General features: G+C 39.5%; 1 protein-coding gene across 2 annotated transcripts in view; it reads left to right on the top strand.

Annotated features, from left to right (window-relative positions):
• Positions 1 to 18,474, top strand: part of ARHGAP10 (Rho GTPase activating protein 10) — a 329,689-nt gene that overhangs the window by 180,108 nt on the left and 131,107 nt on the right. For both annotated transcript variants that reach the window (XM_032246542.1, XM_032246543.1), the window contains exon 13: positions 862 to 927. In XM_032246542.1, the coding sequence (XP_032102433.1) occupies positions 862 to 927 (66 nt within the window). The remainder of the gene's footprint in view (positions 1 to 861; positions 928 to 18,474) is intronic.

Genomic DNA, 18,474 nt, shown 5'->3' with positions numbered 1-18,474 from the left:
TTTATTATTTTACAATACAAATTTATATATTATTGGTAAATAGATATCCTGATATCAATTTCAGGAAGTACTCTAAATGTATGAAATTCCTGCCAGGCTCAGTGGCTAATGCCTATAATTCCAGCATTTTGGGAGACCAAGGCTGGCGGATCACCTGAGGTCAGGAGTTTGAGACCAGCCTGACTAACATGGGGAAACTCTGTCTCTACTAAAAATACAAAAAATTAGCTGGGCGTAGTGGTGGGTACCTGTAATTCCAGCTACCTGTGAGGCTGAGGTGGAAGAATAGCTTAAACCTGGGAAGTGGAGTTTGCAGTGAGCCGAGACTGCACTCTAGCTTGGTTGACAGAATGAGACTCGATCTGAAAAAAATAAAAAATATTATTAAATATAAAATTTCTATATTATTTAAATAAGGAATACATAGCCTTAAGCTTTTTTTGTTTTGTTTTGTTTTGTTAAGACAAGGTATTGCTCTGTTGTCTAGTGCAGTGGCATGATCATAACTCACTGCAGCCTCTACTTTCTGGGCTCACGCTGTCCTCCTCCTTCAGCCTTCTGAGTAGCTGGGACTACAGGCACCCATCACTACACCTGGCTAATTTTGAAACATTTTTAGTAGAGATAGGGTCTCTTCATGTTGCCCAGGCTGGTCAGGAACTCCCAGGCTCAAGTGATCATTCTCCGTTGCCCTCCCAAAGTGCTGGGATTACAGGTGTGGGCCACTGTGCCCAGCTGCCTTTAGCTTTTTAATAGTTGAATAAAAATTAGATTGGATTTAAATAAGTTTTTCCTATTTTTGTAAGGAAGAGAAATGTGGTAAATAATTGTACACTTAATGTTTTAAACTGTTTCTTCTAGGTGCACAGTTGGATAAGATGGGGTTCACAATTATCAGAAAATGCATCAGTGCTGTTGAAACACGAGGTAATATGATTGAATCATTTCATTCATGAAAGGCTATAGGTATGTAAAATCTAAAAGTCTCTAAAAATACTTCTTGCATTTAAGTGTTATAAAATGAAATATGTTAATATAGAATGTTCATTCTGAGTATCAGAAGGGTTATTCATTTACTCTGACAATGTGGGATTTTCCTTTTTATTTATGTATTAAAATGTAAGGTCAGTGTTGAAATGAGAATTGTTTTAGTCTGCTAGATCTGCTATAGCAAGATACCACAGACTTGGTGGCTTAAAGAATAGAAATTTATTTTCTACTGTTTCTGGAGGGTGGAAGGTCAAGATCAAGGCGTCAAGTTCAAGGTTTCTTCTGAGGCCTCCCTCCTTGGTTTGCAGATGGTCGCCTTCCTGCTGTGTCCTCAGATTGCCATTTTTTTCTGTGCATGCACGTTTCTGGTGTCTCTTTTACATGGTGAAGTTTCTATTGGGTTACATATTGAAGGGCCTATTGGATTAGAGCCCACCCTAAAGGCCGCCTTTTAACTTGATCACCTCTTTAAAGCTCCCGTCTCTAAATACAGTCATGTTTTGAGAAACTGGTGGTTAGGGCTTCAACATGAATTTTAGGGGCATACAGTTTAGATCATAAGAATCCTTAAAAGAATCAGCAGCGATATATAACTCATTGTAATCCCTTGTTGTTGATGCATTCTGAAGACTTTCCATCCTCCGTTGTTGTGTGGGTCCCTGTTTAAAAAATGAGCTTGCCAGATGTAGTGGCTCATGCCTGTAATCCCAGGACATTGGGAGGCTGAGGAGGGCAGATCACCTGAGGTCAGGAGTTTGAGACCAGCCTGGCCAACATGATGAAATCCTGTCTCTACTAAAAATATAAAAATTAGCTGGGTGGGATAGTGCCTATAATCCAGGCTACTTGGGAGGCTGAGGCAGGAGAATTGCTTGAACCTGGGAGGCAAAGGTTGCAGTGAGCTGAGATCGTGCCAGTGCACTCCAGCCTGGGTGATAGATTCCATCTCCAAAAAAAAAAAAAAAAAAATCACCTTTATTGAGGTACAATTTGCAGACAGTAAAATTCACTGATTGTACAAATTGAAGAGTTTGGAAAACATAGAAAACATACACAGTTGTGAAACTATTATATACATACAAAATTTCTGCCTGAAGGGTTTTCTGGCTCCTGCCTCCCTCCTTGGTCCTTGTATCTGCCGGGGTGCTTTTTAATTTTTACTTTTTACAGACAAGGTCTCACTCCGTGACCCAGGCTGGAGTGTAGTAGTGCAGTGATAAGTCCTGGGCTCAAGTGACCGTTCTGTCTGGGCCTCCCAAAGTGCTAGAATTACAGACATAGCCACCATGCCTGTTCCTGAGATACTTTTTATCACTTGAGTTGTGCCTCCTTTTAAAATTTTCAGCATTTTTGTACAAGTGGAATCATGCAGTTTATAGTCTTTTGACTCTGGCTTAGTCTATGTAATGCCTTTGAGATTCATCTGTTTGGTGGATACTTAGCTGAGTTCTCTTTATTGCCTGGTAGTATTCCATTACATGGATATACCACAATTTGTTTATCCATTCGCCTGTTGACAAATATTTGGGTTGTTTGTGTTTCCATTTTAAATTTAAGGAAAGCTACTTCCTCCACTGACCAATAACCCAAAGCATTTTTTTTTTTAAGTCTCTAAGCAAAAATTGGGCTGTTTTGCTATGCAGCCATTCTAACAGACTTTGGAGAAACTAAATAGTGAACGTTGCAAAACGCGCGGTTTCTGGAGGTTGACAGTCTCTTTGTTTAGAGATCTAGTGAAGTGTGGATAAATTGAATATTTAGTTCACTCTCATATATTCTATATTCCAGCCTGACTTTGGGTGACTTAGTGGGGTGAGGCACTGCCTTCACATTCTCTCTCCAAACAAGGTCTTTGTTATAAAGACGGGACTGCCACCTGTGAAATTAGCGTGTCAGGGTAATGGAGAAATAGAAGCCGTTTTATTATTTGGGGATTTGCCCATCAATAGCAACAACCCATGCCACAGAAAGCCATTATTCCCACATTCTCTTACAGTGGCAGTTCACACTGACAGGTTTTCATTCATTTCAATCTGCACTGAAGTTGAGCTGGCAAATTTATTATCCTGATACCTCAAAAGAATTTCAAAAAATACCCTTCCGTTTTAGTATCTCTCACTTAACACTCTTGTTTCTTTTTTTCTGAGTTTCTTAGGTAGAACTTTGTGTCATTTGCATGCTTATTAATTTTGATAAATTCTTTCACAAAAGGGCATGTTTTATAGTTATTTCTGCCTGAACAGATGCAGACCTATCTAGTATCTAGAAGACTTTCTGATTGGTATATGTAGTTTTATGGAGTGTTATATACATTGAATGACATAAATATATTGGAATCTGGATGTATTGAATGTGTTTTTAAAAATAAGAGACAAAAAGCATGTATTTTTCTTTTTGAGTATTTTTTCTCCTAAAGGTCTTCCTTTACTGAAACTTTTGCTTTCAGTGGAGTAATAGACTAAAAATAAGAGTTTAAAAGAATCAACAGTCAGAACTTATTATTAAAAATGAAGAGGACAATGGGGTACAGTGGGTCACACGTATAATCCCAGCACTTTGGGAGGCTGAGGTGGGAGGATTGCTTGAGCCCGAGTTCAAGACCAGCCTGGGCAACATAGCATGACCCTGTCTCTATAAAATTTTTTTGAAAAAATCAGCTGACTGTAATGGTGTGTGCTTGTAGTGTCAGCTACTCAGGAGGCTGAGGTGGGAGGATCACTTGATTCCAGGGGCTGAGGCCGCATTGAGCCTGGAAAAAAGGCAGAGAGCTGGAAATAGTTGCTATATAATATGAACAAGTACTGAACACTTCTTGATTCTACATGACTAATGACCAGCAGCATTTAATGAGATCTAATTGAAGAATTACTTTGAATCCCTGTTTTCATGTTCTAAATATGATTTTCATTATTTAAAAACTAGTATTTCATATGGTTTGGTTAAAGCCATTAGCCTTTTCTTTTTCATTTCATATCTTTTCTATTTTTGATCTGAGTGCCGAGAACATATTTATTGGAACGGAAACATAAACATAAAACCCAAAAGACTACTGTGACAATACTTACTATTTAAGTGTAATTGTTCTTAATCCATCTATTCAGTTTATGTGTATGATTTATGAAATGTTCCATATTTTTCCCCTGTAACTTTGTCCCTTGGGTTGCACCAGCCAGAAAAAGTTTTTAGCTTTGAGCACAAAGCCCTTTTTCTCTAATTGTTTTTGTGGCCAAAAGTTTATTTGCCTTGCTGAGGATAAACTGGAGATCTGGCAAGTGCCCAGATTCATCACAGGACAAATAGGAAGCCTGAACATGAATAATTGGATTCACAGGAGCAGTTTCTGTGGTTCTGTAGCAGAAACTTTAGTGAATGGTAAAGATATGGAATCTATCGCTGGTGTTATAAAAGGGAGTGACTTTAGTGTCTACATCCAGGAAAATTGCTGTATAGTATAGCCGTGGGGACTTTTCTAGAGGGTAAAAGCACCGTGTGCTGCCTGAGAGGAACTCTTCTTTTCTCAAACCTAGAGGCTGGAAGCCAAGTTCTGAAGTCAGTGGAATTGCCCCTTATTATTATAATTAACAGATAGTTAGCAAACACCCAGATCCCATTCCTTGCTTGCCTGCACATCTGCCTCCCAATAATGGTGGTCAGAGGTGAACTGAGGGGAGCCAGGACACAGATTCTGTGTTTGAATCTCTCAGCATATTCTCTGTGGTTCTTTCAGAAATGTCCACGACAAACATGCCTCAAGTTATCAAAAATGATAAATTGATTGTTTCTGTTTCACCATTCAAGATCATACACACTTGGAACATCAGCATCCTTGGGTTCAGGTGTAGAGTAGCTCTCAGCTGGGGCTCTTGTTCCTTTATTTGGAAACTGTCTTCCCCACCTGGTAATTGGGCCTGATGGCATTCTTCAGAGTGACCACAGAGCAGAAGAGGCACCGTGAACCTTCCCCATCAGATTCCTTGAGAATTGAGCTGATGTGTTGGAGGCAGCAGACAGATCCACAGTTTAGGGACATGGGTGTTTCAGGATACACTAAGCAGACAAGACATGTACTTGCTTCTCTAAATTGTTCTGCATGGCCACTTGTCTCCTCCACTAGGTTCTCCTGTGTCCTCCAGCTGCTTCTACTGACAGCTCGACTGTGAAGTGAGCTCCACTTACAAGGGGCTTGTATATGGAAGGTCCCTTCCCACCTTATTCACATTCTACTAACCCTTAATTCCATTGGATTTTGACTTAATTAATTCTGCCATAAATTAGCTTTCTCTGAAGCCATAGACACAGACAGATTACCATAAATAAAGGAGATCATTTTAACTGAAGAATTTCAAAAAGTAATATGGACAAAATACTGTCTTAATCTAGATTAGGTCGTATATATTGTGGATGTTGATATAAGGTATAGGATTATGACTAAAACTTTTAAAATGAAATATTTGGCTTTGAAATTGTTAGGAATGGAAATAATTTCAAGTAGTTTTTGGTCATGAAAATAAAAATCTCATTTAGATTAATCAAATTTTTCTCAGAGGTCTTTCCTAAAGTTGCATTTATTAAACCAGTCATTTATTCAAAAAAACTTTTTCTCCAAGATGATGAAGATACCCACTTAGAAGTTTAGTGTAGGCAGGCAGATCATGAGGTCAAGAGATCGAGACTATCCTGGCCAACATGGTGAAACCTCGTCTCTACTAAAAATACAAAAATTAGCCGGGTGTGGTGCTTTGTACCTGTAGTCCCACCTACTCGGGAGGATGAGGCAGAAGACTTACTTGAACCCAGGAGGGGGAGGTTGCAGTGAGCCAAGATCACGCCACTGCACTCCAGCTTGGGGACAGAGCAAGACTCCGTGTCAAAAAAAAAAAAAAAAAAAGCTTAGTGTAAAAAAAAAAAAAAACATAAAACCGTTAACCTGCAATCAGGCAGCCTTAGGAAGGCCTGTATTTTGTTTGGTTACAGTATCAAAACCAAAAGATATTTTTATAATCTTACTGCTTCCATTATATCACAACATATGTGTATAAAAAATGAGATACATTTATTTAAATACAATGGATTTTGAAGGCTGAATAACAAAAATAAACTGTCTCATTAAGATCTTTGAAAAATGTTTTTATGATCAACGTAAACTCATGTTGAAAAAACGATAAAACATTATGCCAGTTAAGATCATTTTGACTTGGTTCCTTTTACTTTATTTAGTATGGCTACTAGAAAACGTATAATTGCATAGGTGGGTCACATTATCTTTCTCTTAGCCATCCCTGGTCTGGACTTAGGGACCCCTCAGCTCCCTAGTTGTCCAGCCTACCTGGGGCACAGACCCATCACGGCAGCTGTGAGGTTGAGTAAGCCAGTCCGGGAAATTTCATTCACCATCTCCCAGAGTAGCCCAAGCTATGACTGACTGAGAAAAGAAAGACTATGTGTCACGTCTCTCACATGGATGCTGAGAATCTAGTCCTGCCTGTAGCTGTTAGAGCAGAGGACCAAGCGTCCCTAAGGACACACGTTGTTCTGGCATTGAGTTGGCCCCAGGCAACACCTGCTGTATTAACTATTTAATTCTTGGCACCTTACTCTCTTATATTTACCTTTTGTAGAGAACTAAGAATTAAAAAGGAAATTATGTAAGATTGGACTCATTCCTCCTCTTTTACTAAATTCTCCTCTAGCCTCCAACTGCTGAAGATGGCTCAATTCTCCTTACCTCTTTCTTTACATGTTCTTTTGGAAATGACGTTTGGTATTTCTATTATGAACTTTGTGATATTGCAGTATTTGCAAGGCTTCAGACAAATGTCTAAAATGTACTGTTGTTCTCAGTACCCTAAGATGACATTTTTAGTGAACAACATAAGTAACATATACATGATACTTATAATAAACATAAATATATGACCTGTGGATATTAATATATCTTGGTCTGGGTATGACTGGCAGTTATCTGGAAATTATTCTACTTTTGATATGACAAAAAACTCCATTTTGCCACAGTATCAGTATAAATTAACAAACCATGCTTTTCCATAGAGTAGTTTGCTTATGATGTTTTGGCACATGTGGGAGTCACATCAACTAGTCTTTTATTTACCAAATATTTGTTAATAATATGGTTCAGTTCTACCACTAGGAAGTGACTGCTTTCTTATACTGAGCTAAAAGACTTCCTAAAGCAGTTGTTACCAAACTTTGCTACACATTGAAATTACCTGGAATCTTTAAATAAAGAATTTTTTTTTTTTTTTTTTGGGATGGAATCTCCCTCTGTTGCACAGGCTGGAGTGCAGTGGCATGATCTAGGTTCAGTGCAGTCTCTGCCTCCCCAGTTCAGGTGATTCTTCTGCCTCAGCCTCTTGAGTAGCTGGAATTACAGGCATGCACCATGCCCATCTATTTTTTTTTTTGTATTTTTAGTAGAGATGGGGTTTCACCATGTTGGCCAGGCTGGTCTCGAACTCCTGACCTCAAGTAATCTGCCTGCCTCGGCCTCTGAAAGTGCTGGGACTACAGGCGTGAGCCACGGTGCCCGGCCTTAAAAATGTAGATGCCCGGCTCTCAAACCCTGTCAGCCAGACTTAATTGCTATTGGATGTGGACTGGGAAGTACGATTTTAAAAATTTCCCCAGGTGATTCTAATGTGTAGCAAAGTTTGGAAGACCAGTGTCCTAATGAAAGGGTTGGCTTGTGTGCCGGAGAAATGGAATACACGATTGTTACCTTCATGTTGATAGTGTCTCACTACATGGGGAGCTTTTCTCTTAATGTCTTTTAAAAAATAATGCAACCTAAATCCAGACAAAACAGTGAAGTCCCAAAGAAAATTGCACAATGTTCTTTTTGTTCCCTCAGTAGCAGAAGACTTAACATAGCCAAACCCTAGTTCTAATCAGAAGCCAGTCAGTTAACCAGTTTTACTCAGGCATCACAGGGTGTGCATAGCCATGCTCTAGGCCTCTGGGATACATGTTCAAGGTTGGTTACATGTAAACCTTGATTTATTAGTGGCTGACAGAACAAAAGATTTGTAAGTAATTGAAGTATGCCAGATGATAAAAATGTCACCAATTTGCACCCATTAAGAGAATCAGAGTACATGTTGAAGGATTGGGAAAAATGTGATGTTAATTAAGGACTGTCTTTAGGAGTAGGCTTTGTCAGATTTAAAGGATAGGAAAGTATATTTTGGCATTTAGAGAAAACTCAGCAAAGATGTAGAGACAGAGTGACTGAGAAAAGACAAACTTGGTTGTGAAGGAAACATGGAGAAAGGGTAAAAGCAGGTAATCAGGCATATGCATTAGATTGCAAAGGAACTAGGTAAATGCTAGAAGGTAGCAGGTAGCAAAGAAATAGGCATTCAAAAAGTACGTATGAAAACTAATAAAGGTTGTCATGCGTGGGATGCCCCAGGGTTCTGCTTAGGATGTAGTATTTCTAAGTGAGGTAACTGATTCTGGATCTTAAGTTTGGCAGTGGGGTGGATAGTGCAGACACATCCGAATGATTTTGCCGAAGTCATCGTGCCAGTCACATTTAGCAGTTGGTTGTATAGAGACGGTAGGAATTCTGCAAGGAATTTTACCCTGAAGCGTTAGTTTGGGTAATGAAGGATGTCAAGGAAATTCAGAGGTCATGACAGACTTCATAAGATATACCAGGAGCACTAGGGGTGCTTCTTGGAAATGCAGATTATTGGGCTTAGTCCACATCTGTTGAACCAGAATTGTTGATGGCTGGGTGTCTGTCCTTTAGACAATGAGAAATCCATTAAGAATAGGTGGAAAGAATAATTTCCTTCTTCTTTTTTTTTTTTTTTTTCCCCTCATCTGATTCTCTGATCCAGGAACAGGATCAAATGTTTGTTAATAGTGACCTGATAACTCTTTTTCTTGTTGTAGTTTTAGTTCTGTAAGCAAATTATTTTACTAGGACTTTTATCCAAAATTATTCAAATACTATGTGACATTGTTATTTTTCATGGTCTGGTTTCCCATATATTGCTTTTTTTTTTTTTTTTTTTTTTTTAAATTACACTTTAAGTTCTGGGGTACATGTGCAGAACGTGCAGGTTTGTTATATAAGCATACAGGTGCCATGCTGGTTTGCTGCATCCATCCCCCTGTCATCTACATTAGGTGTGCCTCCTAATGTTATCCCTCCCTGGCCCCCCACCCACCGACATTCTCCAGTGTGTGATGCTCCCCTCCCTGTGTCCATGTGTTCTCATTGTTCAACACCCACTTATGAGTGAGAACATGCTGTGTTTGGTTTTCTGTTCTTGTGTCAGTTTGCTGAGAATGATGGTTTCCAGCTTCATCCATGTCCCTGCAAAGGACATAAGCCCATCCTTTTTTATGGCTGCATAGTATTCCATGGTATATATATGCCACATTTTCTTTATCCAGTCTATCATTGATGGGCATTTGGGTTGGTTCCAAGTGTTTGCTATTGTAAACAGTGCTGCAGTAAACATATGTGTGCGTGTGTCTTTATACTAGGATGCTTTATAATCCTTTAGGTATATACGCAATAATGGGATTGCTGGGTCAAATGGTATTTCTATTTTTAGATTCTTGAGGAATCACCACACTGTCTTCCACAATGGTTGAACTAATTTACACTCCCACCAACAGTATAAAAGTGTTCCTATTTCTCCACATCCTCTCCAGCATCAATTGTTTCCTGACTTTTTAATGATCGCCATTCTAACTGGCATGAGATGATACCTCAGTACGGTTTTGATTTGCATTTCTCTGATGACCAGTGATGAACTTTTTTTCATATGTTTGTTGGCTGCATAAATGTTTTCTTTTGAAAAGTGTCTTTTCATATCCTTTGCCTACTTTTTGATGGGGTTGTTTTTTTTTTCTTGTAAATTTTGTTTAAGTCCTAATCTTCTGCCTTTAAGGGAGAGAAGAAGCCACAAGGGCTTTCCTGAGAGAGTAGGGTTTATGAGTGCCCTGGGTCATGGGGCCATATAGCGTTTGGGATAATGACAGCATATGGATGTAAGGTAGAACTTCCATCCTAAAATGTGAAGTTGAGGAAAGAAATAACAAAATGTGAAATGCAGTCAAGTTTTGTTATGTCAGAAACTAAAAGCAGTTACAATTTCAAATGCGGTTTAGGTGAATGCGCGACAAACCTGATCAGTCGTGTTTGTGGCAGCCCCTGTTCACTCATCCCACTGCCTTACCTGCAGTCCCTCCCACCTACCGTCTATGTCTAAGGTCTGGCTTCTGGTGCCCTGTAGTCATTTATTCCTGTGTGGGAAAACATTCCCTGATTCTCAGGTAGCTTTATACCACCGTTCCTCCACTCTCTCGGTCTTGCTGAAAGCAAACATTACTGTGCAGCCACCACGATTTGTAGCTCTCCCACGATGGAGTCGTCTGCTTTGCGGGCATCTCGGGAAAAAGACAGCAGGGGTGGTCTACTCCCCTGCCCCTCCTGCACCTCTGAGACATCATTCACTCTTGAGCTGAGTTCTGCAGGGCAAGAGGAATTGTCCAGGTTGGCAAGGATGCAGGGCATTAGAAGGAAGGAATTTAGGCAGAGGGATGAATGAGGGTCAAAGTGTAGATGTTGGAAACAATATGATGCATTTGGGACCCCAGGGTCATCAGGCAAGATAGGAGGAACATAGAAGTGGAAAGCAGAGGGAGGGAGAAATGGAGGGAGGCAGGCACTCAGTTCACTTTGCTGAAGGGTTTGCCTTATCTTTGAGTGATAAGGAGCTGTCAGGGTTAAGTTCCAAAGTGTTGCAATCAGATAAGCATTTGGAAGTATTCTCAACCTCTCAGATCCTTAGCTCTTCAAAGAAAAAACAAGGAAGTTTGTTCACACTACCTCCCAGCTTTGTGAGGATTAAAGAACGAGTCTTTGTACATAGTAGATATTCATTAAATGTCTATCTTCATTTCCTCCTTCATTCTTCTCCTGCATTGTTTTAATCTTGAAATGTGTGTGCGCCTCATTTGGCAGTTATATTGCTTGGTATTTTAAATTATGTTTTCTATGTTTACTTTGTTTCTGGATCTTTACTGTTTACTCGGAGAAAATGTCTTATTTATCCTTTGCTTGCCTCTTCTCATTTCTAAATACAGGCATGCCTTGGACATATAATAAGCACTCAACAGGCAATTGTTTTTGCTTGAGTATTCAGATTTGACTAAAATTCCATGTTGGTAATACTATGTGTCTCAACAATTTTTAAAGTTATTAGAAGAATTTATTCTTCTGTAGGTGGTTGGAATTTGTACTTTCACATGTAGGATTGGTTTTCATTCCTTTATGAATTTATGTCAGTACCTTTCTGAACCGCAGGTGATATGCTACACATAGAAAGGCACATCATGTTATGTGTGAAAGAGTCTTATGGTTTCAGAGATCGGAGTGTAATTTTTGTTTTACTCAGTAATGTTTGTTTTCAGCAAGACCAAGACAGTGGAGGAAAGGTGGTGTAAAGCTACCTGAGAATCAGGGAATGTTTTCCCACATAGGAAATTGTTGAGACACATATAATTTCTTTGAGTAAATACAAATGAGCCACCTCCCATGAGCAGTGCATTGTCTCTTTCTGGGCCTACATGACACCTAGGTGCATATGCACAAACAAAGTATGACTCTTTCGCTTAAAAACATCTTTCAGTTGCTATTTTTAAAGCAGTCATTACCATTTAAAACTAAATTTGGACGCCGTTTTTGTTTATGAAGTTTTTCTCTAAAAATCTTCCATATGTGGATAATTTGAATATTCACTTTAATTTTCTAGAGTATGGCATTAAAATGTTGGTCTAGGCAAGCTGTCAATTATCAAATTCAGCATTGTAACAAAGCTGTGAATTCATGGGATAGAAGTAGGAAGCCACATATAAGATGTGACAATCCTTGCTTTGTCGCATGTAAAAGCGAATTTATCTTCCTTTGCAAAGGAAAGTTTTGGATTTTTGGAAAACCCTACCGAAGTTGGCTAAAAGATTGCTTTGCCTCCAGAGCACTTTGGAATTGTATGGGGGTCTCAAGATGGGCTCTGGTAGAAGATTACAATGCATAATTTCAGTATTAATATTCTGGGGTGTGGAAAGGAAGATGCCCAAAGTGAACCGGAAACGTATTTTACCAATTGCACATTAATTTTAAATCTCCAAGGGCAATGAAGAAAATAAAGAACAGCTGTCCTTGGAAAATTTACAGCAAGTAAACTAGAGTTTCTCTCTCAGTGTCTTTTTTAATCAAAATGGGTAAGGTGAATGTGGGTGGAAATAGAGGACAGTCTTCTGTGGGAGGGAGCTGAAGAGTCTTGCGGTGTCTGCAGAAATGCAAATGCGAAATTGAAACACGAAATCCAGGCAAATCAGGAATGAATATTCATTTTCTCAATCAGTAATTGTATTTGTTTTAAGGAAACTTTGAAAAGTTTTGGAACAAAACAAAACTATTTGTTTCCAAATGAGTAGTAGCATTAAATTAATAGGGGCAGATACTTCCTCTGACAGCAAACCTTGCCTTTACCACTCATTCGTGATTTAGGGTTTGGCTTAGGACTCTTAGTACTTTCCTGTTGTCCAGTGACTGTTTTTTCAGCCCATGAATTCTTTAACCTTCTTTTCTCTTTCTGTTATCCATGATTTCATAGATTTTCCTCCTCTTTAACACATCCATAGGACTTTATTCAATCCTTACAATAAATCATCTTGCTTCTGGGTATATTTGGAGTTGGAGGTTGGGTAGGTGTCAGAAAATGACAATGGTATATTTTCAAGTTGTGCCGAAGATGTTTTTAGACCAAAGAAACTCGGTGGAACTAAACTGTCGTGCTGCAGAGCAGGCATGCTAGGCGCTACGTTTTTGCATCACATTCTAATGAGGTCTGTGACACTTTATAGTACACTGTTAGCATAGTGGTGAAAACATTAACCTAAAAGGCTATCTTGACTATAATCTCAGTTTTACCTCTTATTAACTCTGCCATATAACCTCGCTGTGTCTTTATTTTGTCATCTGTAAAACAGAATAAGGGTCATATCTCCTTCATGGGGTTGTTGTGAGAACTAAAAGAGAATGCTTAGGACATTGGCGCTTGTTGAGTGCCCAGCAAGTGTGAGTTGTTTATTTAGAGATAAATCCAGTAATTGAGGGCAATTATAATTAAGTCGTCCCATTGTTGATTTAAGACCCTAGGAGCATTGAGGAACTTTTCGTTTTTTTTTTTTTTTTTTTTTTTTTTTTTTTAATAGCAGTTTGCATTGGGAAATAAATCATCCAAGTTCACTTTATCTGTTAGTTTCATGTGGCTCTTTGAACAAACAGCAAAATGAACTGGATTGGCTTTTAACCTCCTTTCCTTCAGTGATTTGTGGACATGTGAGCATTAAAGTGTCCTGAGCAGTAAAAAGGCCAGCGGCTCAGGAAGAACGTGACAGCTTTCAGATTATTTCAGGCTTTTCCCCAGAAGCCAAACAAAAGCCACAAAACACCCCCAGAACGAAAAACAGGCCTTCCTCCTCCTGGGATTTAGTACCTGCTGCTGTAGCTGCTCTGAGGTGGAGAGGCAGATGGCAGCAGTGAGACACTGTTAGACCTTTTCTGATGTTTTCGTCTCTGTAGCAGAGGAAAGAAAAGGAATCTTGCAAAAAGCAATGCCCCACTTTTGCCTTGAGTTTGAGTCTCTTTTCTAATTTATTCTAGTAAATTTCGCTAGTACTTAAAACTGAGCCACCCAAGTGATGAGCTTGAAAATAAATTTATTTAGCTGTACCATCCTTTCCAGCTTACTTTAATACTTACCTATGCCTGGCCACACACATGTTAGATGGATTTTAGTCTGTACTTTTGGGGTATTTCTTACAGGGAAGATATTGGGAAAAATATTAGAAATATGGTCCCCGTTCTTAAAGATTAGCTTCAATATAACTTCAAGACAGATATTTTACTCTACTTTCATGTTAACAAGTTATTCTGCATAGTTCCATGGATACTAGTAGAAGACACAAGATTCCTGGATCTTTGACACAGGACAGTGTATTACTGTCAGTAGCTAGAGTAGTGCATTTTGTGCTTGTTCCCTGAGCCCTGATTCCTAAGGGCACTGCACATATGACCAGGTGATACCTACGGATGATGTAGTTGGTTGTCTTATAGGAGGAGAAACTCTGAATGTAGGAAACTCAAATCTTTTATAATGGCCAGCAAGCAAGCCTTTTGCTCTAGGAGTAAACCATCTCTATTTGCTAAGGCTGCAAGCAATCCTGCTGTTTGCTCCGGAGGGTAGATATTGGAATAGAGGGTGCTCCTAGCACTCTGGGATGTTGTTGATAGTGGTAAGTGGGTGGCATGATGTGGGAAGATGCTTTGTGAGCACTTGTATCCAGATTGTTGCCTACCCCAGGTCCGTGCTGCATAGTTTGCCTTAGTTCTTTCTGTAGGCTCTCGTGTACTATTGATAGATTTGGATGGGAGTGTGTCTTGAGATCTTTGACAGAGAGTAGAATTGGTGGGAATAGAATGAGGGTAAGATGTAAGGCAGGGTGGTTGCTTGAATTTGAGGAGTCATTTAGATAAGAAGTGATGGGGATTTAAACTAGACTGTTTGCGATGGAAGGAAGGGATAGATAGGAAGAGAGACTTCGCAGACAAACAGAATCTGATGACCTGCTGGATATTGGAAGTCAAGGAGAGGGGAAAGCAAGAATGGACTCTAAGCTTCCCAGACGGGGTGGATGAGACCTTTAGCCAAGGCAGAATACAAGATGAGCAGTAGGTTTGGGAGGGATATAGACTGGTTCTGAATATTCTCAATGTAAGTGGCATGTTACATACAAGAAATAGAATGAAGGCAAGAGGAGAGATGGCTGGCATTATTTTAGTGAGCTAAGGTTTTGAGTGTCTAAGACAGGATGATAATGGAGAAAAGGATGGAATCTTTGTGAATGCTTATATTTTGATGAAGAGAGGTAGAAGAAAAATGGAGACATAAGACAGAGGGATAGGAGGAGAAGCAGGAGAGGATGGTTGTAAGGGAATAGATAAGGGGCGATTCCAAAGAGGAAGAAGTCAGCTGTGTCAGCCACTCTAGAAAGGTCATTTTGGTGGAGGAACAAGAAGCAACCATTGGGTTTAGTGGTTGGAAAGTCAAAGTAGATAATAGCGAGGTTGTACTTTTTTTCCTTAGTTGTTATTCTTCTCACAAGAACCGAATTGAGACAGGTGGTATTGTCCCCATTTGCATAAGCAGCTGAAGTGAAGAAACACGATTGGATTTGTCTAAGCCTCAGAGGTAGAGAGCAGTATACTACAACTTGCCACCAAGACTGTGTTTTAAGTACCCATGCTCTTAACCACAGTGAGCATGAGGAGATGGAGACGCTGTCGTGGGATCTTTTTTTGAGAATTTTGGAGATGAAGGAAAGGAAAACAGAAGACAAGCTTTTATAACACAGAGAAAGTTTAAAAGTTTGAGAGTCCTGTAGGAAAGGGAAGTAGGGAAGGAAGATTTAAGTATCACTCTCTGAAAGTGTTCATCTAGATTTAGGGTTCAGCCATGCTAAAGTTACACCTGCCTTTTTTCCATAACAACTCCTTCATGGACCTCTGAAGGTGCATCCTTGGCCTAAGAAAGGTGCGCTGTCTTTATGGAGGATTGCTGCAGCAGCTCGGGAGGCCTCTTCATAGCAGACATAATGTCAATGCAGAATCTGCATATGACAATATATTAAAAATTCTAAGGTATTACATTTTATGTTTTTGGAGTATATCACACACTCTCACACAGTCTCCACAAAACTCAATAGGTAGTTGAGCAGATAGGCTCAGTTGCTGCACATAGGGTATCAGAGGCCAGAACAAGGTAGGGTAAACCTGTCATACATCATGCAACTAGGCAAAGCTGGGGTTTGGAGCCTGGTTCCCCTGGCTGTAAGTCAGAATTATTCTATAGCAGCAGAAACAGGGTGAGAGGAAGAGTTGGTGGACAGTGTAACTTAGTGATGTTGCGGAAGCGTGATCCTACGGGAAGGCCCAGAGGCCACGAGATACTCATTTTGCCAAGGTCCATGCTATGAGGAAAGACTGAAGGGCACATTGAGTGAGTTACAGCCAGTGCCTCTGTTAGATGCTGGGATGGTAGACATGAGGCCTCTGGGAGAGTGTGGGTCCCCAAGTGTTACTCTGCTGCTTTCCTCTAGTTCCCATCCAGGCACTTTGCCAGTGGCTTGGGTAGAGGAATAGCAACAAGTCTAGGGTGTCTGGTCTGAAGTAAAAATGCTTTCTCTTGTGTTGGCTAGAAACTGAAAACGAGGCCAGCCACCTGTAGTATACAGTCCATTTTGACCCTAATTGAAAGGTGACGGCTAATAAACCATCCACCTTTTGTATCTGAGACTTAGATTCGAGAGGATGAGACTCAGCATCAAGCCTCAGATATGTCTTAAGAGGCCTAACAGTGTCAGTACTTCCAAAAACGTGGGTTTAGACCCAGAAGTGGGTATTTGCTTTGCACTTTTAAAAAACTATTTCTCACTCATCTCCTGGGATGGGACAGTAGTGAGTGAATGTGACACAACCCCAGTGGGTACAGCCACCCTCATGTGCCAAACTGTCTCTTTCCTGTGTTGGGTCTCTGGTTTGTTTGGGAGTGGGAAGACTGGGGGAATGAGATCCTAAGACCTTTCCTAACAGTGCCTGCTGTCGGGGAGGCTGTTCATCCCAATACAGAAATGCATTTACACAAAAAGAGTAGGTGAAGGCGAACGTGCAAGCCAAAGTAAAACTTATGCAGATTAGTTGCTGGCAGATAATAGCTGTCTGTAATGTTTTTCTATCTGCTGTTCAAATAATTATCCAGGGGAAGAAATTACAAATGTTATTGGTGAGCTGGAATTGTATATTTTCCATGAGTCATTCTTGTTAAATAAATTTTGACTCTCTTCCCAGCATGTGCTTTATTTTATGAAAGTGGGCTTATAGAGTACATGCCTTGGTTAGGGCACTTGTATGTATCGTACTTAGCTGTTTTGAAATTAATTTTGAGTTTTATACTACAATTAAAGCTTTTAATGATTGCTTGGTATGTGTGAAGCTCATGCACTTGTTTTTTTTTTTTTTTTTGAGACGGAGTCTAGCTCTGTTGCCCAGGCTGGAGTGTAGTGGTGCAGTCTCGGCTCACTGCAACCTCTGTCTCCTGGGTTCAAGTGATTCTCCTTCTTCAGCCTCCCAAGCAGCTGGGACTATAGGTGGTGCCACCACGCCCAGCTAATTTTTTTTTTTTTTTTTGGTATTTTTAGTAGAGACTGGGTTTGACCATATTGGCCAGGCTGATCTCGAACTCCTGACCTCGGGATCTACCTGCCTCGGCCTCCCAAAGTGCTGGGATTACAGACATGAGTCACCGCCTCTGGCCCTGCACTTGCTTTGTAAACATTCTCTCCTTTAATGTTCAAAAAACCCCAGTTCTCATCATTAACCCCATTTTCAGATGAACAAGCTGAGCACAGAGAGGTTGAATAACTTGCTAGGTCACATAGCTAGAAGGTGGCAGGAAGTTTTCAGGATGTTGGTAATCTTAAACAGTAATAATTCGTATCTTGTAACCTTAACACATTTATATTTCCAAGGTTTGTTTTTTATTTAAATGGAGGTACCAAGGTCCAGAAAGTTTAAAATGTTATTCAGTATTATGTTGAACTTCTCATCTTTGTACAGCTATACTTTATCTGCTGTGTCAATGCTTAGGAATTATCCCTTACCCTGCTGCTTGGCAGTATTTAATGCACCGTAAGTGTTACAAATAACACATTCTTCTCCCAAAGCTTTAGAATTATGTAAATACCATATCTTAAATTTATGATGGTGAATATGTCCCTTTGATGGAACAGAGAGGATCATTGTTCTGTCTGCTTATATTTAAAACCATTTTAATATAAATACACATTTTTGACAGAATGTTATAATGTTATGAATTGCTGAGTATCTTGGAAGAGTATCTTTGTGTATGAACCTGTTTATTTTTATGTAACCCACTGCAGCAAATAGCATGGGAAGTGTTTACTATACTTACACAGACATTTAAACATTAGTGCTTACTGAGGATTAGTTACAAATACATAGGAATACATTAGTAATCCACCTGTGATCTGAAACAATATTCATGAGTCTCTTCATTGCTTTTCTTTGTATTACCTTCATAATATATCATTCTCAGCCAGATTGCTAAGTATTTCCCCACGTTTTTCTAATTATTTCATGAAGAGTGTGTTTTTCTTTTCAAGAATCTTTTGAGATTAGCCCATATTTGTAATTATAAAAATATATAGTAGGCATCTAAAATATTGATGGATATTTTTTATGGGCATAAAAGCATATGTTTGTTCATTGTAGAACCCATAGGGAAGTCTGTCTTTGCAGTGCTAGAGGAATATGCAAACCTATATTTGTGTTTGTGCGTACACATGTGTATATATAGGCAT

The sequence above is a fragment of the Sapajus apella genome, unplaced genomic scaffold (genome assembly GCF_009761245.1).
Source record: "Sapajus apella isolate SASKATOON/1434 unplaced genomic scaffold, GSC_monkey_1.0 scaffold61, whole genome shotgun sequence".
In the NCBI taxonomy this organism is placed as follows: Eukaryota; Metazoa; Chordata; class Mammalia; order Primates; family Cebidae; genus Sapajus; species Sapajus apella.
This window is presented reverse-complemented; position numbering and strand designations above follow the sequence as displayed.